Consider the following 27,327-nt stretch of genomic DNA (forward strand, 5'->3'; position numbering starts at 1 on the left):
AAGATCTGTAGCTTCCAGTCCCTTCTCTCCAGATGAGATGAGAAAAAGGGAGGTAAAAAAAGTGAGCAGAAGAAGATACTACTCAAAATCTCTTGGAAACAGAAACTCAGGGAGACCCGCTGTATTAGTTTTCTTTTGCTGCATAACAAGTTACCACCAATTTAGCAGCTTAAACACCACGTATTTGTTATCTCAGCATTTCCGTGGGTCTGGAGTCCAGGCACAGCTCTTTAGGTCATCTGCTCCGGGTTCCACAATGCTGCAGTTAAGTTGTCAACTGGCTGAGTTCTTTTCTAGAGCTTTCTAGTAGAAGAGGTCTGCCTCTAAGCTGATGTGATTGTTGGCAGAATTCATTTCCTTGTGGTTGTAGGACTAAGGTCCTCATTTTCTTGCTGGCTGTCAGCCGGGGACTGCCGTCAGCTTCTAGAGGCTGCCCAGAGTTCCTGCCAAATGTCCCTCCCCTGGGCCCTCTTGCAAAATGGCAGCAGACTTCTTCAAGGCCAGCTAGAGAATGTCTTTAGAGTTGGCTGAGATGAAGCCTTAAGTAGCATACATGGGTGACCCTCCCATCACTGTTGCCATATTCTGTTGGCAAGGAGCAAGTCACAGTTTCCATTCTTACTCAAGGGAAGGGGAATGTACAAGGGCGTGACAGCAGAGGGGTAGAGGTCATGGGGCCATCTTAGAATTCTGCATGCCACACCAGGCCCTTTTGCTTCTCTGGGGTGAGATTCTTTGGCTAAGAATTTTGGCTATGCTGGATATGTAAAGTCATACATAAAATGTCCAGAATCATGTACACACATATTCATAGCAACAGTATTCACAATAGCTGAAAGGTGGAAACAACCCAAATGTCCATTAATGAATGAATGGATAGAAAAAAATGCATTATATACATACAATGAGATATTCACACAAAGATAAATCTCTTCCTTTTTCATGCTATGACGTGAATGAACCTTGAAGACATGCTAAATGAAACGTCAGACTCAAAAACACAAATATTGTGTTGTTCCACTTATATAAGGTACCTAGAACAGTCAGATTTACAAAAACATAAAGCAGAATTGAGGTTGCCAGGGATGGTGAAGAGGAGGGAATGGGGAGTTGTTTAATGAGTATAGAGTTTGAGTTTGGGGCGATTAAAAAAGTTCTGGAGATGGATCATGGTGATAGTTACGAAATAATGGGAATATATTTAATACCACTGAACTGTGCACTTAAAAATGGTCTAAATGGTACGGTTTATGTTATATATGTTTTACACAATAAAAAAAAGTCCAGAGTCCTGGGGCTGACTTGACAGCATACCCATAAGTGCTAGACTGTTTCGGGTTCCATACAGGATGCTGGGAGGAAGGAAAGAAGAGTACTGATTTTCTCTTTTCTGTATTTATTTCTTATCTTGCAAAGGAGAGTAAGACATGGCAAAGTCTTGTGACAAACAAACATTAATTAATTATTGTTAATTAATCAATGACTGCTAATTAGTTGATAGTAATTGATTGATGGGCCTTCAATGGAAGCTTGCTCCCAGTGCTGTGGGAAAATAGAGGGAAAGGACAATTTCAAACTCCCTTGCATTTTCTTGTTTACAGCTGTAGTTCTTAACCCTAAGTGCACATTGTAGTCACCTGGGGAGTATTAAAAAATACTGATGTCCAAACCCCAGAGGGTTTGATTAGGTTGAGTTGAGGTAAGGGCCTGGGCTATAGGGTTTATAAAAGCTCCCTTGACAATTCTAATGTGCAGCGACGATTGGGAACCATTTTGTTCTAGGAACAGCCTTCCCTGCAGCTCACTCCAGAAATATTCAGTTTGATGATCTAAGAGCAATACTCTTCACAGACGCTTAAGGGGACTATTGACCATTTCTACCTAATTACCATGCAGCACACTCATGATTATGCGTATCATTGAGTGTGTCAGATGAACTTCCTTGTAAGTTTTGGTTGTTTTCAGTATTTCATTATTAAACTCTGTTCTTCGATGCTCATGGGAATAGGATCATCTGCACACACGTAAGAAAGGGAGAGAAAAATGTTTGTTGTGAGCATGAAGTAACAGTAAACATGATTAAATTACAACCGTACTAATTACATGGACAAAGGGTGAGAGAGTTGACAGCAGAAAGTCATACTTATTTTCTGATTACCTATGGAATGCCCTCATCTTTCTCATCCTGGTTTCTCAAATTATAAACTTGTGCATTTATTAGGTTTTTTTTTTCTTGTTGGTTTATCACTTAAAAAAATTTTTGGAGAAGGAAATAAAGAGATGCTTATCCTATTTATTGTCTGTGCCTTGTTTCCTAGGTAACTAACATTTCTCACCTCCACTCCTCTCTCTGTACCCATGATTTTTAACCTAGGAGAAAGAATTTGAATGCCCTTCAGCGTTAATTTTGTTCCTACTGTGTGCCAGGTACAGTTCTAGATTTTAGATAATAAGCGGATGAAGAAAGCATAGTCACAATCTTGAAGATCGCAATCTCTTTGGGGAAATGAAAATTTATTGCAGTCTTGTGATTAATATTCTAAGAGATAGGTGTACAAAGGAAGGAGGGAGCAGCACACTTTGCTTGGTGGGATCAGGGAAACCTCCATAGCGGAGGTGACTTGACCTGAGTTTTGAAGGAGGAATAGATAGCAGGGAGACAAAGTAGCCTGGCACATTTGGGGACCTGCAAGTACTTCCATGGGTCTGTGGTACGCTGAGTAGGGGGAGGCTGGACAGGCAGTGGGGCTGGGTGGTCAGAAATCTTACCAACATCATAAAGAAGTCTTGCTAAATAACTAAAGGCAGGTCTCAAGTACAGAGTTTTTAGAACTGTTTTAACTCGAACGTTTTTAAGTTGCTGGAAACTTGCTGACCTGTATTGGTAATAGCTATCCCTTATGTAATATATTTTGCATGCCAGGCCCTGTTCTTAGTGCCTTATACTGTTAACTATTTGAATTCTCATAGAAATCCTATGACCTCTGGACTGTGTTTATTGTCATTTTACAGCTGAGAAAACGCAAGGTTAAGTGACTTGTGCAGTGTTCCACCATTTGTAAGTGGCAGAATTAGGAATCATACCCTGACACTCCAGCCCCAGTTCTTGTGCCCTTGACAGATGTGTTTTATAATAGGCTTTCTATTGGTATAAATGATTAGGCTGTGACATGCTACACAAGTAAAGTTGCCTTGGCTCTATGCTCACAAGAAATCCTTGATAGATAAGAAGAAGGGGGAGGTGGCTGGTCCCTACTTTATACTGAGCCTTACCCAAAGGAGGTTGCAAGATACGTGCTACACATGACAAAAACAGTGAGAACACTGGCCTTTAATACACAGGACCCAGGCTGGCTCTGTGGCCGAGTGGTTAAGTTTGCGCGCTCTGCTGCAGGCGGCCCAGTGTTTCATTGGTTCGAATACTGGGCGCGGACATGGCACTGTTCATCAAACCACGCTGAGGCAGCATCCCACATGCCACAACTAGAAGGACCCATACCGAAGAATATACAACTGTGTACCGGGGGGCTTTGGGGAGAAAAAGGAAAAAAAGGAAAAAATCTAAAAAAAAAAAAATACACAGGCCCAGAGAAGGAAGTCTGTACCGGGGGGCTTTGGGGAGAAAAAGGAAAAAAATGAAAAAAATCTAAAAAAAAAAAAATACACAGGACCAGAGAAGGAAGTCTGAGGGCCCAGCATAACAAAAACCGTCAGTGGACGTTGAAAGTTAGACCTCCAAAGCAACTTAGAGCGCAGAAGTTTATTGCTGCGAAGAATATTAATTTTGTAAGTTGGGGGTAGAAAGGGATTAGAGGAGAATTACTAGTGCTGCCCCTGATGGGCGTAAATTTGAGATTCAGCCCTACTGGAGGAACTTTGACCTTAGCATAGGGTCTTGGCAGTGCCTCTATTTCTCCAAGATTTCCAGAACTTTTCCCATCCCACTCTTCTCCCCAAAAAACATGTTATAACTACTACCATTGCCAACTACAACTATTGCTGCCATTTATTAAATATTTACTGGCACCTTGTCCTAGTTAATATGCATAATATTCCTATGAAGTAGGTATGATTACTATGCTCTATTCACAGAGAAATCTGAGATTCAGAAAGGTTAAGTGACTTGACCAAAGTTACACAGCTGGGAAGTGGCAGAGCTGGGATTTGAAACTAGGATTTTCTGACTCCAAAGCCATACACAGGTTTTATTTTTTTAAGTGAATTTTTTATCGAAGTACACAAATTATGAAGTGAAGACACCCATGTAACCACTAAATAGATCAGGAAATAAATCATTACCAGCATCTCAAAAGGCTCTCCTGCTCACTTCCAATCCCTACCCATTATCTACCTCAAAGGTAGCCGCTATCTGCGCTAGTGTTATCATAGATCACTTTCTGCCTATTTTTGAACTTTATTTTAATGGAATCAGAGTATGTACTCTACAGAGTCTGGCTTCCTTTATTTATACAGTGAGGTTCATTCATGTCATTGTACATAGCAGTGGTTCATTAATTATCATTGCTATATAGTGTTTATTGTGTGACCATACTACAATTTATCAATTCTATTTATGGGCTTTTGGTTGATTCTGGTGTTTAGGGATTTTGAATAATCCTGCCGTGAACATTTGTGCACATCTTTGGTATATATATGTATATACATATATATATGATTTCTGATGGATATATACCTAGGAGTAGAATTGTTGGGTAGTACATTTTATTGAAGTTCACATTTAATATAGATTGCCAAATAGTTTTCCAAAATGTTTGAACAATGTACGAGACTTAAGTTACTCTACGTCCTCACCAGCGTTTGGCATTGTTGGTCTTTCATTTCAGCCATTCTGGTGGGTATGCTGTGGTAGCTCATTGTGTCTCTGGTTTGCTTTTCCTTGATAGTTAACAAGTTCCTTGATAGTGAGCACTTTATACTGTACAAATCTTCCATGGATGTCTGCTTTCCCCCACAGGACTGTAGTACAGCTGTTGTCATAAATCAAGTATCTGTGTGTGTTTGGGTGGGTTTCTGGACTTTCTATTCAGTTCCAAAGGTCTTTTTGTCCATCCTTGTGCCAATAGTATATTCTCTTAGTTATTTTGATTAATATTAATTCTTGCTGTCCATTACTTTGAGTCTCCCAATTTTGTTACTATTTTTCTTCAACTTTATGATGGCTATTCTTGGGCCTTCTTATAACTGTAAGAGTTTTAGATCAGCTTGTCAATTTTCATCAAGTTTTTTTTAGAATGTTGCTTGGGATTTCATTGAACCTGATCAATGTGAATAGAATTGACATCATTAAAAAATTTCATCTTGTCATCCATGACTGTGGTACATGCCTTCATTTATTTTCCTTCATTTCTCTTAATATTTTATACTTTGCTGTATAGAGATCTTAAACATTTTTGTTAGATATAATCCAATACAGTTTATGTTTTTGATCTTTTTAAAATAGTCATTTGTAAAGTTTGATTTTTAATTGTTTGATGCTGGGATATAGAAATACAATTGAATTTGTTTATAGATTTTGTAGCCAATGATTGTTGAAATCACTTATTAATTTTGATAGTTTTACCTGTACATTCTTTTGAATTTTTCACTTACACAACCATGTCTTTTAGAAAGAATAGCATTTTTATTTCTTCTTTTCCTATGTTTACATCTTTGATATTTTTTCTTTTTTTGTTTCTTTTGTCTCACCTTATTAAATTTGCTCACACTTCTGACTCAGGGTGGAATTGAAGTATCACATTTCTGATATCTGGAGGAAAGCTTTCAGTATTTCACATGTGATGCAATACTTTCTGTTTTTGCTTTGTTTTATGGATATCTTTTATCAGATTAAGGAAATTCCCCTCTGTTCCAATTTTCTAAGAGCTTTCTTAGAATTTAAAAATCGTATACAACTGTTTAATTTTACAAATACTTTTTCTTCATCCAATAAGAGTTTGTAGTATTTTTTTCTCCTTTGTTCTTTTCATGTGGTAAATTACATTAATTAATTTTCAGTCTGATCTAGAATAGTTATCTTATGTACTTGTTTCTTTGTTTGTTTTGTTTTAACTTTTACACCTATTTTCATTAGGGATACTAGCCTTTAATTTTCCTTTCTTGTAATATGGGCTTTTGTAATCAGGCTATTCTGGCACTATAAAAAAGTTGGGAAAAAATTTCTCTTTTCTATTTTCTGGAAAATATTGTGTAAGATTAATAATATTTTTTCCTTACGTGTCTAGAAAACTTAATGGTAATGTCACATGGGTCTAGAATTTTCTCTGTGGGAGAGTTTTTATTTAATTTCTTTATTGCTAATTAGATTTCCTATTCTTATGTCAGATTTGGTATGCTGTATTTTTCTAGGAATTTTTCATTTAATGTAAATTTTCAAAATAGTTGTTCCTACTATCCACTCATTTTTTTCATATCTGTAATGTCTCCTTTCTCGTATCAAATAATGGTAATTTCTCCATCTCTTTCTTTCTCTCTTTTTCTCCATGTCTTGCCATGAATTTATCAGTTCTATTAGTCTTTTCAAATAAGCTATTTTGAGCTGTATTATGTTGATTCTCTTCATTGCACTTTTTTCTTTCTGTATTATTATTTCCTGCTTCCACTTTGTTATTTCTTTCCCTTTCCCTTTTTTGAACTCAATTGCTTTTCTTTTTCTAGGTCTTTGAGATGAACATGTAAGTCATTCATTTTTAGTCTTTCTTCTTTTGTGATGTATCTAATACTGTCAGTTTCTCTCTTAGCATTAACTACATACCACAAGTTTTGATATGTCATATTTTTTCATTTATATCAAAATATTATGACTTCCCTTATGATTTAATCTTTGATCAATGGGCTGTTTAGAAACGTATTGCTCAATTCTCAAACATTTGAGGATTTTCTGATTATTTTTGTTATTTATTTCTAGTTAATTCTACTGTATTCAAAGAACATGCTGTGTATGATTCAGTTCTTTGAAATTTATTGAGACTTGCTTTGTGGTCCATCATATGATCAATTTTCATGAAAGTTCTATGTGCTCTTGAAAAGAATGTGTAATTTGAATTTGTTGAATATAGTCTTTTAAAATACCAGTTAGATCTTCCATTTTCTAACTAATTTTTGTCTGCTTATTCTATTAGCTACCTAGAGAAATGTGTTAAAATCTCCCAAAATGATTGTGGATTTGTCTATTTCTTCTTTTAATTTTGTCTTTTTTTTTTTTGTCAATTTGATGCTATCTAATTAGGAGCATATACATTTAGAATATTTATGTCTTCCTGATGATATCAATATGAAATATTCCTCTTTATTTCTAGAAATGTGTTTTTCATTAAAGTCTACTTTCCTGTATACAGGAAAATGTTTTTAATAATTGGTGTCTACATAGTATATCTTTTTCCATCTTTTCACTTTGAACATTTCTATATTTTTATCTTTAAGGCATACCTCTTATAAGCAACACATATTTAGTATTTCTTTTTTATTTAATTTTTTTGTCAGTCTGTCCAACAATTTGGTCTTTTAATTAGGGTTTTTAGTACATTTATGTTTAATGTAAATACAAAATATTTGGGCTTAACTCTAACATCTTACTATTTGTTTCTTATTTGCTCCACTTCATTGGTTTCTTTTTCTTTACTTTCTTGCCATTTTCTTGGATTGATCAGGTATGTATTATTATTCCATTTTCTCTTCTGTGAAGAGAAAAGCTTTCTAGTTAAACATTCTTTGACTAATCTTGTAGGGGTTACCCTACATTATAACATGCATCCTTAATTTGTTAAATTTCTAATATAGGTCAATATTTTTATGCATTTCTAGACCTTAAATTACGTTGACTGCATTTACTGACAACCCCTTTATCCCTCCCACCCCTATAATTTTGGCTGTTGTTTTCATACATTTTATCTGTCATATATTTTAAACTCTACAAGGTATTACTCTTTTATCAAGGTAAGCTTCTTCTAGTCACACATATATTTACTTTTTCCATTGTTCTTTCTTCCTTCTAACATTTACTGTTTTCCATCTGGGATAATTTTTCTTCTGCGTCTGTTGTCAATGGAATAACATTTTTGAAAATATATTCATTTTGCTTTCATTTTTGAAGACATTTTCAGTGGATAAAGATATTAAAATAGGCACTTTCAAGCACTTTGAGGGTATTCCATTGTCTTCTGGCTTCCATTATTTCTGTTGAAGAGTAAGTCAGTCCTATTGTTGGTCTTTTGAAGATAATGTGTCTCTTTTCTTCAGCTACTTTGTAGAGTTTACTCTTTCTAGTTGGTTTTCAGTACTTTGACTATGATGAGACTAGATATGGTTTTCTTTGTATATATTTTGTTTGGGATTTGTTGTACATCTTGTCTGTGACTTGATGTATTTTCATTGATTTAAGAAAATTCTTGAACATGATACCTTCATATATTGTTTCAGGCCAGTTCTTTCCCTTTCTTCAGTGGCCCAGATTACACATATGTTCAACTTCTCTGTCATGCCTCATATGTTTCCTATGTTTCGTTTTGTTTTCGTTGTTGTTGCTGTATTTTCCATCTCAGGTTCTCTTCAGTCTTCCATCCAGATATATTCTACATGCCTATATTCAGTTTCTACCCCTTTTCAACTGTGTTTTATGAGATTTTTAAACTCATCTATTAGTTCCAAACTTTAAATATTATGTGTTCCAATTCTAGAATCTATATTTCACTTTTAAACAAGATTTGTATTCTCTGCTGAAATTCTCCATTTTGTCCTTGATTTTCTTAAACATTAATTACAATTATATTAAGGTATGTATCTGATGCCTACAACATTTTTATCTACTATGGATCTATTTCTATTGTCTTTTTTCTTCTTGGTCTTCAGTCATTCGATCTTTTCTACTGGTATGCCTAGTAATTTTTGATCTCATACCAGATGTTTCTTATGAAAAACTGTAGAGAAAATTTGAGTTCTAGATTTTGTGAACATCCTACAGAAAAGATTTACCTTTGCTTCTACCAGGCGGTTAGGCTAGGGGAAAATTATTTTGACCAAAATAGGAAATAGGAATCAGTCATTTCAAAGTTGGTTTTCAGTCTTTTTGAGAGCTAGCTTGTTTTTGGTTAGTCCTTAATTCTAGGTTGCAGCCCTTTAGATATCCCATCTGAAATCCTCAGTGTTTAACAGGACCCCTTCATCATGGTGTGTCTTGAACACAAACTTTTGTCTTTCTAACCCTTTGGGACTGCCAAAACTCTACTCAGTGCTGCCTATAAGTCAGTAAATACCTTGAAAAGAAAAGCAGAGGTGAATGTCAAGCTCATGTTCTGTTATTGATCATGGCTCATCAAGCTTTTGTTATGTTCATAGATCTCCAAAGCTTTCAAACAGATTTGTAAATTTATATTTTAATCACCTGTTATAGTTGTTGTGCTTATAATAGCAGGCGTATCATAGTTGTAGGAGGAGTTGCAAAGTTCACACTCTTAATCAGTGCTTTATTCTGCTGCTTAAACAGAAAATTCAAGACAAGACCCACTCCTCCAAGAATTTATAATCTAGTTTGGAGGAAAACTCAGAGAGAGCTCTTTTCTAATGGAATATTACAGTATGTTTATTCACTAAACTAGTTTAAAAGGATCTGGGAACTCTTTGAGGCCATGGGCCATGCTTAGTTAATTTTTGTGTCCTAAGTAAATGCTTGATAAATTTGTTGAATTGAATGGACATGAATACAAGTACTTTAGGAGTTTAGAGTAGAATAAAAAGATTGTCTGAGCTATGGTATCCGGGCAGGATTGATGAGGTCATGAGAGGTTTCTTGGTAGAGTGTAAGGTTTGGGTAGGTTGAGGGGAGAAGAAACTAAGTTAGGGGAGAAAACACGTGCCAAGCCTGAAGGTAAAGCTGGCAGGCATAGGAGACAATGAAGATACCAGTCTATCTATAACAAAGGATTTATTTTAAGGAGTAAGTGCAAGATGGATATACTGAAGCCATGTGGTGGGAAATGGGCAATATCAGATTGTGGGATGTTGATTTTCTTCTATGGTGAAAAGAGTTTTCACAATACTTCCATGGAGTATTAATAAAAGTTAAACCAAAAAAAGAAATAAATAAAGAAGCCATTGAGGTTTTGGAAAAGGTTTAAACAGATTTGTTTACCGCAAGATTTCTTTGAACCTTTAAGGTATGCTTTGTGAATTTCCAAAATTGTTTAAACTCAGCACACTTTTGCTTATAAAGGAGCAGTGCTTCTTGGAATGTATTTTAGGATATTGGGATATGTAGGCCTTGAGGAAACATTTCCTGGAAAGTTACACTAGCATGAAAGGCCCATGAAAGCTGGGGCTTTTGGTTGTTGTTCACAGTTCTACCACTTGCACTGACAAGAACATCTAGCAAAAGTATTTTCTCAGTATACGCTATATCAATTGAATGAATTGTTGGTTTTAGTGGATGAAGGAAGAATGAGATTAGAGTGAAGTTAGTTTTTTAGCGAGATTAACCTGATAATACAGTATAGAATGGACTGTGGGAGAAAGAGGCTAGAAACTAAAATACCAAAAAAAGAAGCTGTTAAAGTGTCCAGACCTAAGGTTTTTTCTTGGACTGTAGTGACGTCCTTGAAAATGGAAACTAAAATGGATAACAGTGATATTTTGTAAAGAGAATTGACAAGATTTGGTGATAGATTAGGTGAAGGAGGAAAGAAGTTCTCAAGGTTTAGATGGCTCTGAGGATGATGGAGTGACTGGAGGGAAGAAGAGATTTCTGTACAAGAATTCATTCTGTTTCTTTCATGAAGCCTAATGATCTGATGGATGGGGTCATAAAGGAAGTATCTAATTCCATGAAATTTTACCTTGGGTTTGAAAACTTTCTATGTAGAAAAAGATAACAAATTTTGAAACAGTAAAGCTAGTGATGGGAGAGAATTTGAATAACAAATACAGAAAAAAAAACCTCTTTAAAAAAATCACACTGAGTTTGAGTGAGCGCAAATATATTGTGCAAAGATTCTGACTTAGCCCACAAGGCAACTTTTCTTCAGCTCATTAATTCTATGATAGCTCCATATAAGGTATGGTAATTAAAACATTTGAAATTTATAGTAATATTGATTGGGTAATTATTTTGAGATACTTCTTTTCCAAAAGAAAATAGAATGTTCTAGGATTATCAATAAGTGGACCTTGAATTTGGGAATGAATAGTCTGTGAGATTGGAAATGTAGGTTCTGTCTAGTCTAGATATACCAAGAGTACAAAATCTAGGCAAACCCAGACCACCACCAGCATCTTCTGTGATTGATCAAACCAAGTCCCAAGGGAGCCGACTTTTCCAGCTCAGAAGAGGCAAGTGATGGCATGGAAGTAGCTCAGACTTCAAATTCACAGACTTAGATATAAATCCTAGAGGCAATAAGTTGCTTCTTACCTTTTAGTCTACTTATTGATAAAGTAGGGATAGTAATTATCTCACTGGAGAGTGGTGAGGATTAAATAAAATATAAAGTTACTGCCATCGGCACTATGCGTGTGTGCATGTCAGTGGATGAATACTGTGTTGTAATCTGTTAAATACACCGTCCACCTGCCAACCAGATTTGCTTTCCATCTAAAAGTCATATATCCATTGGTAGTGTGTCAGGGATTTTGATAAATGCTACATTTGTGATGATGACAATTAGGAGTGATGATAAAAATTGATTTAATAATGATTACCAGAAAAATACTCAAAAATATTTTTAAAGGATTTCCATGTAAAGTATGATAGTTATGAGGGTCAGGTATTGGTGGGGCTAGAAAAAAATTTATCCCTGCTGGAAAAGTTGTAAGTATATAGTAGTAATGGCAAGATTCAGGTTTTCATTAACTGTAACTAATGTCTCTTTTCCATTATAACAGTGAGAAGAAGCTCATTACGGATGCCCTTAATAAAAATCAGTTTCTGAAGAGACTGGATCCTCAGCAGATCAAAGACATGGTGGAATGCATGTATGGGAGAAACTACCAGCAAGGGAGTTACATTATTAAGCAAGGAGAACCAGGAAACCATATCTTTGTGCTGGCAGGTGGGTTTTTCTAATTATCATAAAACTAGTGTTTTTTAGTTGTTATATAACAGATTTTTCTAGTTATCATATAACAAATATTTGCCTCATAATTTTTTGCAAACATTTATAAAAATACAAAACTACTTGCTCTGTTTGTAGAAAATATAATAGATTGAGCTCATGAAATAGTTACGTTGTTGATCCAATCATGATGATAATAATACTTAGTATTAACTGAATCCTTTCTATATGTCAGACATCCTATTGACTACTTAATAGAGAGATCTCATTTCAGCTCACCGACTCTGTTAGGCAAGTGCCATTATCTCCATGTTATTAATGTGAACTATGTCACAGAGAGGTTAGGTCACTTACCCAAGGCCACACAACTCATTTGTGGTGGAGGCAGAATGCAACCTTAGACAATCTGACTCACGAGTCCATACTTTTAATCACAGTGCCACTCACCCTACAACTACAAAAACGTCTTTCAAAGTATAGAAAATACTGCTGCTTATATTGACATTTTTAGGTTGTTATACCAGGAAAAAGAAAACAATTATTTCCATGGTTCTGTAAAGTATTTTGGTTATATACCAATGATTTCAAAAGATAATTTAGGTACATTTAACCAACAGATGAATCAAATGGAATGCCTTAAGGTTAAAACTGGTGTTGTTAGGGCCATTTAAATGGTTTCCGCCATATATGATCACTTGAACATGCTTACATGCTGGGTGGATTATAATGGTTAGATAGGCAAAGGATTTATTTCTCAAATGCGTATCAAACGCATAAATCTTATAGTGCTACCTAAAGAAATTTTTTTAGATATAGGAGCAAGAAATTATCTGAACATGGCTTATGGTTATTGAACACTCTGTCAAATTCTGATTTTGTCCCAACTTTTGGAGTTTTAGGGAAAAAAGTTAAACTGGCTTACTCAGATGGAATGGTAACCTGAGATGTGCTGTGGCCTTCTATTTTGCATTATAATTCCTGGCAATCTTTTATGATTCTTGTTTCCTTGGGGCCTTAGGTGTGGGGCAGAAGTTACCTATCCAAACAAATAAATGTTTATTATTCTATTTATAGAGTATAAAAGATTGTTTTCATATACTTTGATTCTTTAAACATGCCAGTTTCATAAGTATTCATGTATTATATGCCATAAACATCTTTGTAGACACCCTTAAAATTATAGTGATTCTCAAGTAATTTTTCTACCCAAGAAGTAGATTATAGTCAATTTAGCTAGCCTTCAAGTTTTTAGGGACAGGTAATCGAGAACAATCCTCTCCTCTTTTAGCTTTTCTCTTGGCCATTTCACTTCTACTTTAGCAACGCTAGAACGTTCTGGCAAGAGAAGAAAGGTCATTAAGTCAAGAAATATTTATGGAACCTGCTAGGAAAGGATGAACTCGTGTCAGCCCATCTTGTTCCTTGTCAGTAACTCTGATGAAAGGCTTGGGGAGAGGAGTTTGAACAGAAGTCAGCATCAGTACAGCCACTGAAATCAGGATATATCACATTTGAAAAGGAAAATCAGATAGTTTCTTATTTGAGTTAATCATGATGTTACCTAAAGACTGAATTGTGTAACTTAACTAATTGAGCTAATTAATTTGTTAATTAAAAATCTTGCCTTTATAAAATATAGCATGAATAACAAATAATAAAAACATATTTAGCTTAAACTTTTGTTATTCCATATAATTATTCAGTATTGCTCAAGTCTCATGAGCCATAACCAATTAGGAAAAAAACTTGAAATGCATTGAGATCCATGATATCAACTCAACAGTCCAACTAAGTGCTTTCAATGGAATAGAATTTAGTTGTAATGAGAAATTATTAAACTGCATATCTAATCTTTAGGATTTGGAGCCAAAACAGGGTTTATTTCTTACTAGAATATGAGTTCTAATAGCATGAGTATCTTTTCTGCTTTGTCCACCCTGTCTCTCTGGCACCTGGACTAGTTCCTGGCACAACGTAGGTATTCAGATCAGATTTGTTGAATGAATGGATGGACAGAGATGACTAGAGCTACATAGTGGTAATTGGGAGAAGGAAAGATTAAATCTTCAAGGGAAAGAGAAATAACCCCACCAATTTTCTTCCTCTAAGAATATAGATCTTTTTTGCCTAAGGTTTTGGTTAGGTGAGCTTTATTTGCATGTTTGAAGGGAAAGGAGAGGAGAATTGCCAGGGCGAAAGAATTGTGAGGAGGTTGCCTGAAGTTCTGTTTCTCTCTTCCCCCAGCCTTTGCCTAGATAGAGATTAATATCAAGCATTCTTCTTCTTTTTTATTTTTATAAGACTTTATTTCTTAGAGCAGTTTTAGGTTTACAACAAAATTGAGAGAGAGGGACTGATATTTCCCATATACCCCGTGCCCCTAGAGATCCATAGCCTTTCCCATTATCAACATAACTTACTAGAATGGTACATTTTTTTTTTCTATCAAAGACGAGCCTACATTGACACATCAGAATCATTCAAAGTCCATACTTGATGTTTATATGCTATAGGTTTGGGCAAATGTGTAATGACATATATCCATCATTATAATATCATACAGAGTATTTTCACTGCCCTAAAAATCCTCTGTGCTCTGCCTGTTCATCCACCCCTCCCAACCCCTGCAACCACTTATCTTTTAACTTTCTCTATACTTTTACCTTTTGCAGAATGTCATATGGTTGGAATCATACAGTATGTAGTCTTTTCAGATTGGCTTCTTTCACTTAGTAATATGCATTTAAGGTTCCTCTGTGTCTTTCATGGCTTGATAGCTCATTTCTTTTTGGTGCTGAATAATATTCTATTGTCTGGATGTCCCACAGTTTATCCTTCCACCTACTGAAGGACTTCTTGGTTGCTTCCAAGTTTTGGCAATTAGGAATAAAGGTGTTATAAACATCCATGTGCAGATTTTTGTGTGAACCTAAGTTTTCTGCTCCTTTTGGTAAACACTAAAGAGCACAATTGCTGGATTGTATGGTAAGAATATGTTTAATTTTGCAAGAAACCACCAAACTGTCTTCCAAAGTGGCTGTACTGTTTTGCATTCCTACCAGCAATGTATGAAAGATGCTGTTGCTCCACATCCTCACCAGCATTTGGTGTTGTCAGTGTTCCAGATTTTGGCCATTCTAATGGGTGTGTAGTGGTATCTCATTGTTTTAATTTGCATTTCTCTGATGAAATATGGTGTGGAGCATCTTTTCATATGCTTGTCTGCCATCTGTAAATCTTCTTTGGTGAGTTTTGGTAAGATCTTTGGCCCATTTTTTAAGTGGATTGTTTTCTTTTTGTTGAGTTTTAAGAAAACAGTATATTTTTTATATTTTGTAAAACAGTCCTTTCTCAGATGTGTCTTTTGCAAAAATATTTTCTCCCAGCCTGTAGCTTGTCTTCTAATTGTCTTGATATTGTTGTTCTCAAGCACTCTTCTTAGTGACTTCCATTCATTAATTCATCTCAGTGAATGGGGCTTAGACAACAGTTGAGGCATGGTGAAGTAACTCACCCAAGGTCACACAGCCAGTGACCAGTCAGAGGCAGGCAGTGTGACTCCAGGGCCAGTTCACCTCTCAGTTATGACAAGTTAGTCCTTCTGCCGGCATGAACGTCTGTGCCCTGTTTTCAAGACATACAGTGATTGTTGTGTTCCTTGCACAAGAGAAATAGTTTCATGTACAGCATTTTTCATGGGGTGGAATGAATTTTAGATAAAACACTTGCCATCCACTGCTTTAGGGAAAGAGCTTTGTAACAATGATAATAATATTAACAGCATCATTAAGACTTCCTGACTTTTATTATGTGTCTCTGTTCCCTATCTATATTAACTTATTTAATTGTCACAACAACTGCATGAAGTAAATATTATTATCATCCCCATTATCAACGAGGAACACAGGCAGAGTGGGTAACTCCTTTAAGGTGAATTGGTTAACAGTAAGTAAGTGGCGGAACTGGTTTCAGTCTGTACTCATAACCACTTGATTATAATGAGAACCATAAGATATCTTACCTGTGTTCTTGTTTATACTTTCTGATTGTTTTATTTTTTAATTGATGGAATTCAGGTGGATTTTGACTATTTGTGTTTTTCTTAAATTCTACTTGATAGAGGGCCAACTAGAGGTGTTCCAAGGGGAGAAATTGCTATCGTCCATCCCTATGTGGACCACGTTTGGGGAACTAGCCATTTTATACAACTGTACAAGGACTGCCTCTGTGAAAGGTAACAGGAGATGAAATCCTGTATTTTTGAGTTGTTACACAGCGTTAAAATAACCCAAGTCACTATTGCCTCCTGAGGTTTTTGTCTCCCATTGTGTCTCATATGCTGTTATTAATAGAAGTGCTATGCTTATGAAAGGATTTATATTGAAACCTTGTCTAAATGATTTAAGCTTAAAAGAACCTTCCCATCAGATACCTGTATATCAAATAGGAAAATAGCTTTAAATTGAATGATTCCAATATTTGCTTTAATGGCCACTTCACTTGTTTACTGTGTAGACATCTGCCTTTGGCTCATCCAGAATGTTTGCTTTCTCTTCTCCATGAGGTTCTGACCATATTATAAATCAGAAAAAAATAATTAAGCCAATGAAAATGTGTATATATCAAAAGAGATATGAATTAATTAATGAGAGTTTCCATGAATGACTTTTGGGATTAGTTTAATTGCTTCTCCTTAGGGTTCCTGTTTTTGTTGACTTTATTCTTGGTGATCTGGGATTTTCTTCTGAATTACTTAGATGTAATTTTTCTCAGTGTTTGGGACTGCATTACGTGTCTCATCATTACTGCAGTGTTTGATTAAAAAAATGCAGATTCTGGGGCTTCGCTCTAAACAACTTCTGGCAATGGGGCCCAGGGATCTGCATGTTTAACAAGAATGCCAAGATGATTCTAATTCACTCTAAAGTTTAATAAACCAGAGCTTTGGATTTTGTTCTGTTTTATAGGCTCTCATTTCTCCTTTTTAAAAAAGCTTACAACCATAATTTCATATAGATGTTTTTAGACCTGCTACTTCTGCTCTTCTTCCTTTTTAGATTTTATTCTTGCTTTCTGTCTTTCCTATAAAAAAATTGTCTCCAAAAATTGTCTTGCATAGTCTCTTTGAAAATGATTTGTATACATTTTATACAAAAGTAACCGTAAAGATACCCTTAAAATATTTTGGCTCTCATTTACAACGATGTCTAAACAACATAAAAAGACATGAAAACACACTTATACACACAGAGATCTTTTACTTTCAATTTTCTGCTTGTGAAGTCTTCACTCTTTGTTTAGCTATAGGCTGGCTGGCTTTCTCCTGTATCACAGCACAAATCTGAAATACATTCTGATGATGTAGTGTGTAATTAGGAATTGCGAACTAATTTTGATATCATCCTAAGCAAAATATAATTAGAAAGGAAATTTTTTGCTACTCACTTCCAAATCGCTTCATTTCAAAGCCAAAAATGATTTTATAAAATTACCCACTATTTATATCACTACTTTCTTCTATTTGCATGTTTGTTGTTGTGGACTGTGCGTTTTTCCAAGAAATACCATTTTATGAGAATATATGAAAAATTTACTGATTAACATTTTAGAGTGTCTTCTTAATGTGGGGCTAAATAATATTTTATTATTTTCTTGATTTTTCTAAAGCTATTACCAATGTTAAAACTTGGGCACTAGATCGAGAGGTATTCCAGAATATAATGAGAAGGACAGCTCAAGCGAGAGATGAACAGTACAGAAACTTCCTTAGAAGGTAAGAAAAACACATTGGTGGAAAGAGCAGAAGATGGTGAAGCCATATTGTGGATACAAGGATTTTATCAGAATAATTACTTTACTATAGCTTCTCTCATTTAAGCACTTTCCTCGTGATTAAACCAAAGGAACAAAAGTATTCCCTTGCAGTAAATGCCACTATATATAAAAATTTTTATTTAATTCCCATTAGCCTTGTGCACTGGTTTAGTTCTCTTGCTAATTTTGCTCTTGTATTGATGGAGTCATTGTATATAGTATAGAAAAATGTGCAAAGAATCCTAAAATATTCACCTGGATTGCTCAGTTGATATTTGAAAGACATTCTATAATTTGGAAGTGGATAGCTAAAGATAATCTTTCTAATAATGCTTTGCCTAGAATACTACTAAAATTAATTTATTTTACTGTCCTTACTTGCTTTACCTGAGATGTTCTTTTTCTTATTTGCATAGCCACACCATCTTTCAAATTACTATTATTTGTAGCAAATTAACTTACCAAAAATGTTATTATGCTTGCCCTGATGGCATGGATCCTCAGAACATATTTATTTTGTGAACCGTACTGTATCCCCAACGACTTGGATGCATCAAATTATAGAGAAACAAATACTTATGTAACTGAAAAAGTCAGTTATATGTTAAAATTTTTTTTCTGGCAAATGCAATTTTCTTATTTAAACTATTTCTGCCTTTGTGGGAGCTTTGACAGTCTCTGAAGCTGCAATACGTACTGTAATGAAATGTTACCCATAAGTGGCAATAATAGTAAAATATCCTGCAGTTTCAAAAAATAACTCCTAAGTTCTGTTTGAGTATAATAATTTTATCTTGTGTAACTAGCCTGCGAAGTCAGTGATCTTCGGGCTATTCAGTGCCTAGCATATAGTGAGGACTCAATAAATAGTGAATGAAGGCATTGCTAATCAGTAGAATGTGGCAGGCATTAAGTTTCTCCTATAGAATCTTGCTGATTTACTCTCACAGAGACAATAATGACTCCTGGCAGAGGGCAGCCATAATGACAAGCAGGTGCCTTTACCTATATGCCGACCAGTGCCTTACCGTCGTGTTGTGGGGTCTACCTGAGTATAGGTGATCTCAAAATCCAACAACTGAGCAACACAGGTCAGCATTTAAAGCTAATGAATGACTCTCACACAAAAGCCAAAAAGGGATAAATAAATAAACCAGTGCTAATGGGTTGAATGTCTGAGATAAAACCTGAACCACTGGGCGTACCAGTTCATTCCCTTGGAGTCTAGTGTGTTCTGTCTTAGGGGAAGGGGCTGAGAGAATTTATTAGTACGTTTCCTTTCTTCATTTTGTTATGTCATTCAGGCATTCATTCAACAAATACTTATTGCCAGGCTCTAAACATTGTGGATTCAGTGCTCAACAAGAAAAACTTGATCTCTGCCTTCATAGAGGGGAGACAAAGAAGATTTTTCCTCATATCAATTTCCTCACTAATCCCCAAAAGTGATGGTTTACAGGAGAGAATCTTACTAACATTGTAGATCCTAGTTTGGACCAGAAGTAGAACTTTCATGATGAGCGTGTGTTAATCAATTAAAAAAAAAGGAACAGAAGTATTCCCTTGCAGTAAGTGCCACTATATGTATATATATATATATAAAATTTCTGGGGCCAGCCTGGTGGCGCAGCGGTCAAGTTCACATGTTCTGCTTCTCAGTGGCCCAGGGTTCACTGGTTTGGATCCCGAGTACAGACATGGCACCGCTTGGCAAAGGCCATGCTGTGATAGGCGTCCCACATGTAAAGTCGAGGAAGATGGGCATGGATGTTAGCTCAGGGCCGGTCTTCCTCAGCAAAAAAGAGGAGGATTGGCAGCAGTTAGCTCAGGGCTAATCTTCCTCAAAAAAAAAAAAGTTCTGGTTCCCTTTTACCTTTTCATCAATAGGGAGACATATTAGAGAAATACATTTCTCTTTGTTTCATAATATACATTAAGCTCTTTCTTTTTCCATTTACATCTTTTTATTATGGAGTGTGTGATATATATAAAAGATACATAGTACATGAATTATCAAACATAATAACACAACGAGTGCTGTCAAGCCGCTGCCCAGCCTAAAAAGTAGAGAGTCAGCCCTGTTGTTGGAGTTCTCCTGTGCTCCCCAACGTCATTTCCCAGCCGCCTATCCCCTCTCCCTGGGGTAATCTATATTCTGAAGTTTAGTAATCATTCCCTTGGTGTTCCTTATTGTTTTGCTTGATTTATATATATAGCTTGATTTAGCCTATTTTTGAACTTTATAAAATTGGTCTTATTTTTGCAACTCAATTTTTTCACTCAATATTTTTTCTAAGATTCATCCATTTGGTTAGTTCAGTCATTTCTCCGGTCGTAGAGTTCCATTATATGACTACCTTAGTGCGTTTATCTGCTCCCATTGCGGGGGTGTTCCACTGTTTTGCAATTACAAATGTGTCGGATGCATACATTCTTACACACACCTCCTGGCCACATGCCTCCTGGTGCACGTGTGCAAGGATCAGTCTAGAGCTCTCTTTTCACAAATCAGATCCAGTCATGTATTTGTGGAGTAGCATTATTTTTTCCTTAGCAGTGTCAAATTTTAGATGGTAAGAAAGAAGTATTTATCTTAGAGAAATTATATTAACGGTCTTGAGTAAAAATGGGTAAAGTAGACGAGAAATTTCTCTAAAAGAACAATTTAATCTGTTGATTGGTTAATCATACTGAGTGAGATTTCTGATTATTTTTCAAATAATGTTTCAGTATTCTGTTTCATCCTCTGTATATTATCTGTAAAAATGTTTCTATTACATGCCTCTGGCTACCATTAATTTCAAAAGACAGTACAGTATGACTGATAATCAAAGATCATTTCCATGCTAATTCCTACATTATTCCCCCTTGGACTCAGTCTTTACTTAATTACAAGGATTTAGATGAAAATCTGATCCTTCTCTGGATACAGAGCTCCTCACCCATGGTAATAAGAATGAGATCTTGAGATGTGGAGAGAAACGCATTTCTGGACATGATTCACTTTGAAAACCAACAAATGTAAAATATTTTTTCGCCAAACAGACAAAATTTGATTTTTTCTCTTTATGGTATCTTACTATTTTTATTCATTTACCTATGATAAATGTCTGTGATTATATAATTTCAGTGTACTTGAAATCAATTATCTATGTGTGATATTATTTGGAGGTTTACTTTGGAAAAATAAAAGCGCATTTATTTTTTTAAATGCACATAAAGATTTTTGAATCTACATATAGGTGTGTATTTGCAGTTTAATTCAGGAAGATAATTAAATAAAGGTTTTTTTTTTTTAATTTTGAAGTGTATCCTTGCTGAAGAATCTACCTGAAGATAAATTAACCAAGATTATTGACTGCCTGGAAGTGGTAAGAAATTTTAAAGTAAAAAATACATTTTATTAAAAGATAGTATAATCTCATCATTATTAGCACTGTTGATGAATAAAAAGGAAAAGATGGTAGATCACCCATCTACAGAGGCCAAGAGCCTTTTTCTATTGTGAAAAACCTCAGACCGACTCACTGAATTAAGGGGCTGGGATGGGTTTGGGTGACTCATCTGAAATGTGTAAAAGGAAATTGGGTTTGCATGTGTAACTTGACATTTGATTTACATATTTTAATCTTTTTAGTATATTTTATAAAACTAATCCACCTTACTCAGGAGGCATTTGATTTTCTGCAATTAACATCACAATTCCTTACAGAGTTTTCATAATATGAAGGAGTCAGTGATGCATAATTAGGTAATGGAGTAGAGAAAGGGTATATTGGGGCTTTTGGTGACAGGCTTCTGAATCAGCCTGTGAAATACTCCATACTTGAAAACTAAAAACAAAACTGCACTTAAGACGCACTTTGCCTATTTTAACATCGAGGGAAAAAGAGCATATTGGAATGTGTTCAAAAACTCATATTAGGCATCACCCAGATGGTTGGTTCTAGTCCAAGACTAGTCAAGTCTTCCGTGAATAATGCTTTTATGACATGTACCTTGGATTATTATGATATGCATTGTATGAAAACCTCTTCAGAGTACGGAGATTAAAATTCAAAGCAAATAACCTCTCTCTAACTTTTTTTGGGGTCAATTTCATTGGAACCAAAATGGCTTTTATAGAATTTAAAGGAGGTAAGCAATAGTAAAGGAGTCACATGTAGACTTTAAGCTTTTATAGAGCTGTTCTCAGTGGGAGACCAAAAAACTCTGCAAGACTGATTGTTGACAGATTCATGCCTCTGTCAATCACAATATACAATGTAAACTAATATCTGTTGAGAAGGGAGCACTGACCATTTTATCCTTAAGTGTAAGTGACACCAGTAATGTTTCTATTTACAATTCATGGAACCCATCCAACAGTTTATCAAGGACAGGCCATGATGACACAGTGCCTGGCCTTGTGTCCCCAGAGCGTTCAGATATGAAGTCATTTTCAAGAGGATTGCTTGCCCTGCATCTCTTGGGATTTTCCCAGTGTAACATAACCCAATCACAGATGTTACAAATTAATAACTCATCGTAATTTCTGAGAATTTTTTTTTTAAAGCTGGAGAGGCCCTATATTTTCTTTCTTAACCAAGGAAATCTGTTTTTAATATAATGCTAATAGAGTAGATTCACCAGAGGGGAATTCCATGCTGACAGCAAATATTAAAATTTAGTATCTCTAAAAATAAGTGGTAAATTAGACATATTTATAGCAGCCACAGGCAATAGCTACAGAATATATAGATGGGGGCTCAAATCCAGTATTAATTAACACACAATTCGAGTTTGAAAGTCTCATCTTTTAAAACACCTTAGAAAGGCTTTATTATATCTCAGCATTTGCAGACGGCGGCACAGTTTTATAAAGGGCTCTTTATTCATACCTGGCAAAAAATGTGTCTCTGTAATGTGTGAAAATTCTCAAATGTGAAAGTGATTAACAAGGGTGTCGTGGGATCTGTTTAGCTCTAAGAAAAGCACATAATTTACCAGCATAACCTGGACTAATGACCCATCAACAGGGTCCTGACAACAGCCAATCACTAATGCATCGGAATTATGACAGAGCGCCTGCTGAGTTCCAGGACCAGCTGTCCCACAAACTTGCTGCATAATCTTCGAGAAAAACAGGCTGAGTCTCGAATGCTGTTTGGTAGTTGATTTGGAAGGTTTTTTATTTTTCGTGGGGGTGGGGAAAGGGGTCCGGAGTTTCCCATCACCAAGCCATTGATCTGATGTGTTTGTTAAGCTTTTGACTGTTAAACTCCTAGACCAAATAGCCCTGATTGGGCAGTGTTCCAATGGCATTTCTTCTTTTAGCTTAAGTCACTCAGAACATTCAGTTCTAGAGGCAGACGTTGCCTTTAAGCCTGTTCTTGTGGGAGAGTGGGAACAGCACCAACATATTCACTGATGTGCTCTAAGAGTTAACTAATGAACATCATGAAGCATGATACAGATTCCAAAAGCAGTGTAACTGTTAATGATAATGAAAATGATAATGTTACTTCTGCACCTGGCAGTTGTGCAGTACGGAAGACAAGAGTGGAAGGAGTTTCTGCTCCCATGTGTGGTGATCAATCCAGGAAGCATGGAATGTGACTGTAGGGCTGACCTGAGTCACCTAACTCTTTGTCACAGAGCTTTGGCATTTGACCCAGCGACCCTTTGCACTGTGACTCTGACATTTGCCATCTTGCATGGAACTCGAGGTGTAGTGGGAGCGGGACCGGGGTGGGGTGGTGTGGAATGCTCTTGCCCTTACTCAGATCACCTGTGGTGCTGCTTAACAGGCAGATTTGCAGGTACCATCTCACACTTAGTGAATCAGAAACTCTGGGGTAGAGGCCCAGAAATCCACATTTTAACATTTAAATATGCAATTCTTATGCTTATTAAAGTTTGAGAAGCACTAATTTAATGTTCTGAATAGAATACAGCCGTGCCTCGCTTAATGATGGGGAGAAATGCATCGTTAGGTGATTTCGTCATACAAACGTCCTAGAGTCTACTTAAACAAACCTAGATGCTATAGCCTACCACACACCTAGCCTATATGGTACTAATCTTACGGGACCACCATTGTGTATGTGGTCTGTCATTGATCGAAACGTCATTATGCAGTGCATGACTACACATATATTTAGAGTTAGCCATAGTCTGCTTCTTTATTCAGGAATTTTTCACTGTTTATCATTTTTTAAAAGTATAGTCCTCCTTTCTTATAGTTTCTGCTAACACTTGCCTAAGCCGGAGAGTTTGTCTCATTTTAATGATTACATCCAGAGCCTTAAGAAAGTTGAGATAACTGTGGATTTTGCCACAGTTTATGGACCAGTTAGTTAAACACTGGGCAGCTAGGTGTTGTAGAAAGTTCTCTAGTCCCGAGTTTAGAGATTAGAGTTTATAGTCAAGCCTCTGTCACTAGCAGCTGTCAGTTAATTGTGGTGAGCATTAGGGTCTCTTCATCTCTAAAATAAAGGGGCGGTGGACCACATCTCTAAGAGCCCTTTCGTTCCTTCAGTTACAGAAATCTATATCGTTGCCTCACCTAAATCGGAGGAATTTCTGTTGGTTTTCATTTTGTAGGCTCTGGTTCCTTGGAAATAAATGACCTCAAATCTACTAAATTTTGCCTGAATAGTTGAGAAGGTCCACCTGATCCAGATGTGTTTGCTTTCAAATTTCTAAGACGTTTTAACTATTGTACTTAGGCAAACAAAAAAAAAAACAGCTGGTAACAACCCAAACAACTGTATGTAGTTTTTTAAACAACCAACGTGGGTACATAGTCACATGCTACAGGGAGCGTGTGTGTGTGTGTGTGTGTGTGTGAATCATAACTCTGTGTATCATCAATACCTCCTTGTAATGAAGATTTCTAGCCATGCTCTAAAGATTCTAAATCATTGGCTCACTTCTTTGTCTTCCATCACCTTGGATTTTTCTTCTGGTTTTATGTATTCTATTTACATGCACTTAGACTCTAGCATTTTGCTAGATTTGTGGCTGTTTGTATAGTTTTCTTCTTACCTGTACCTCTCAATCTGCCCTGGAATTGATTTTCTTATTTCCCACTCTTGCCTAACACTAAGTAACTACTCTCAGGGTTTCTAACATCTTTTAAAACATCTTTTCAGACTGACAGATGAATTGAGGGTCACAACTCGTCAGTAGGCCATAAAAGCAATTTAGAGGAACATTTTTTTAATATCAGAATAGTAAGTATAAGTATTGTTTAAATATGTTTCAATTTTATATAAATATCCCTATGTGTGCATGCTCACGTTTGTGTGTTTTAGCATACATGTAAAATATGTTTCTTACTGTAGAAAAGAATAAAAAATGTTTGAAAACCATTTCTTTACAGGGTAGAGTCTATGGCTTCTTGGTCCTCCAAGGGACCCCTTTGCAGTGTAACCACAGGGCAATAACGACACTGTTTGCATTTCTCTTTTTGGTCTTGGTGACCACCCTGGCTAGACTGGCTGCACTCCCCAGTTGACAAACATTGGCCAGTCTAGCATCATAGCCAGTACTTGCCACTATATATTTTTGGTCTGACCTACATCCACAGCCTGTCCTGATCTATGAAGTTACTGTCAACACACTGGGAGGTATTATTTATCTTCCTCCTGTGGTTTTGGGTGACAAAGAATTATCCCTGGGAAAAATACCACTAGGAAGGTTGCCCCTTAGGAAACAACAAAGCTCTTTCTCAGTGTTTCCTTTCAAGCTTCTCCGTTTTAATTTATCTGGCTGACAGGACTTAAAGCTGCACATCCACACACACCAGAGACTTTATAATAACTAAAGAGCAGCCTACCAGCACTTCAAAAATTCTCCTGTTCCTTCTGCTCCATGTGGGTAATGGGGACTGAGATGAGATGGGAGCAGGAGAGACTGGAGAGCAGAGTGAAACAGGAACATCTAACATGGCACCAGCAGCTTTAGAAAAGAGAAGAACGTTAGCTACGTAATGAAGAAACCTGGACTGCAGTGTCGTGGTCACTCGCTTAACCTCTAAGGGTCATAGTCATCTCAACTGTAAAATTGAGCTTGTATACCATGAAAGTTTGTGATAAAGCTAAAATGAGAAAGAATAAAGAGTTGGAGTATGCAAACTATGTTGCCAAAAAACTCAAAATATCATCTTCCAAATAAAATAGAAGTTTGTCTCTTGCTTATATAACAGTCCAGGGAGGGTGGTCCCTGTTGGCTCCAAAGATTCATTCAGGAAGCCAAGCTGATGGCTACTCTGTCGTTTTCCACATGGGCTGTCCCGCAAAACCTCTCTGGGCTGTGCCATTACAATTGGGGGAAAAGTATGAAGTCACATCCCTGAAATGGTTCATGGGCCTGGGGAGGTGGCACACATCTCTTCTGCTCAGATTCTTTTAGCTGCTAGTTCATCACATGGCCATAGTTAACAGCAGGGAGGATGGATAGTGCAGGTCACTGTGGAAGACGTTGATGACCAGCTCACAGCCTCTTTCACAGGAATTAACAGTCACCAGGTGCCCAGTGTGTACCAAACATGCCACCAGGTGCTTTAGATACACTATCTCACCTAGTCCTCAAACAACGTTATAGGTATGGTAGGTCATATTATCTTTTTTTATTATTATTATTGTGGTAACATTGGTTTATAACGTCATATAAATTTCAGGTGTACATCACTATATTTCAGTTTCTCTGTGGATTACATCATGTTCACCATCCAAAGACTAATTACAATCCATCACCACACACGTACTGAATCACCCCTTTTGCCTTCCTCCCTTCGCCCTTCCCTTCTGGTAACCACCACTCCAATCTCTGTCTCTTTGTGATTGTTTCTTGTTTTTATCTTCTATTTATGAGTGAGATCATACGGTATTTGACTTTCTCCCTCTGACTTATTTTGCTTAGCATAATACCCTCAAGGTCCATCCATGTTGTCACAAATGGCCAGATTTCATCTTTTTTTGTGGCTGAGTAATATTCTGTTGCGTATGTGTACCACATCTTCTTTATCCATTTATCCCTTCGCAGGCACCTAGGTTGCTTCCAAGTCTTGCCTATTGTGACTAATGCTGCAGTGCACATAAGGGTGCATGTATATTTATGCGTTCGTGTTTTCATGTTCTTTGGGTGAATACTCAGCAGTGGAATAGCTGGATCATATGGCAGTTCTATTCTTAATTTTTTGAGGAATCTCCGTACTGTTTTGCATAGAGGCTGCACCCATTTGCACTCCCACCAGCAGTGTATGAGAGTTCCCTTTTCTCCACATCCTCTCCAATACTTGTTGTTTCCTGTCTTGTTAATTATAGCCATTCTGATAGGCAGTGAGGGGATATCTCATTGTAGTTTTGATTTATGTTTCCCTGATAGTTAGTGATGTTGAATATCTTTTCACATGCCTGTTTGCCATCTGTATATCTTCTTTGGAAAAATGTCTGTTCAGATCTGTTGC

The 27,327-nt window shown here is 36.3% G+C and overlaps 1 protein-coding gene across 1 annotated transcript in view; it reads left to right on the plus strand.

Annotated features, from left to right (window-relative positions):
- The window catches only part of PRKG2 (protein kinase cGMP-dependent 2), a 99,898-nt gene that overhangs the window by 17,940 nt on the left and 54,631 nt on the right, over nt 1-27,327 (plus strand). The window contains exons 3-6 of the mRNA XM_023637856.2: nt 11,890-12,056; nt 16,180-16,293; nt 17,727-17,832; nt 21,181-21,244. Of these exons, the coding sequence (XP_023493624.1) occupies nt 11,890-12,056; nt 16,180-16,293; nt 17,727-17,832; nt 21,181-21,244 (451 nt within the window). The remainder of the gene's footprint in view (nt 1-11,889; nt 12,057-16,179; nt 16,294-17,726; nt 17,833-21,180; nt 21,245-27,327) is intronic.

The sequence above is a fragment of the Equus caballus genome, chromosome 3, assembly GCF_041296265.1.
Source record: "Equus caballus isolate H_3958 breed thoroughbred chromosome 3, TB-T2T, whole genome shotgun sequence".
Taxonomy (NCBI): domain Eukaryota; kingdom Metazoa; phylum Chordata; class Mammalia; order Perissodactyla; family Equidae; genus Equus; species Equus caballus.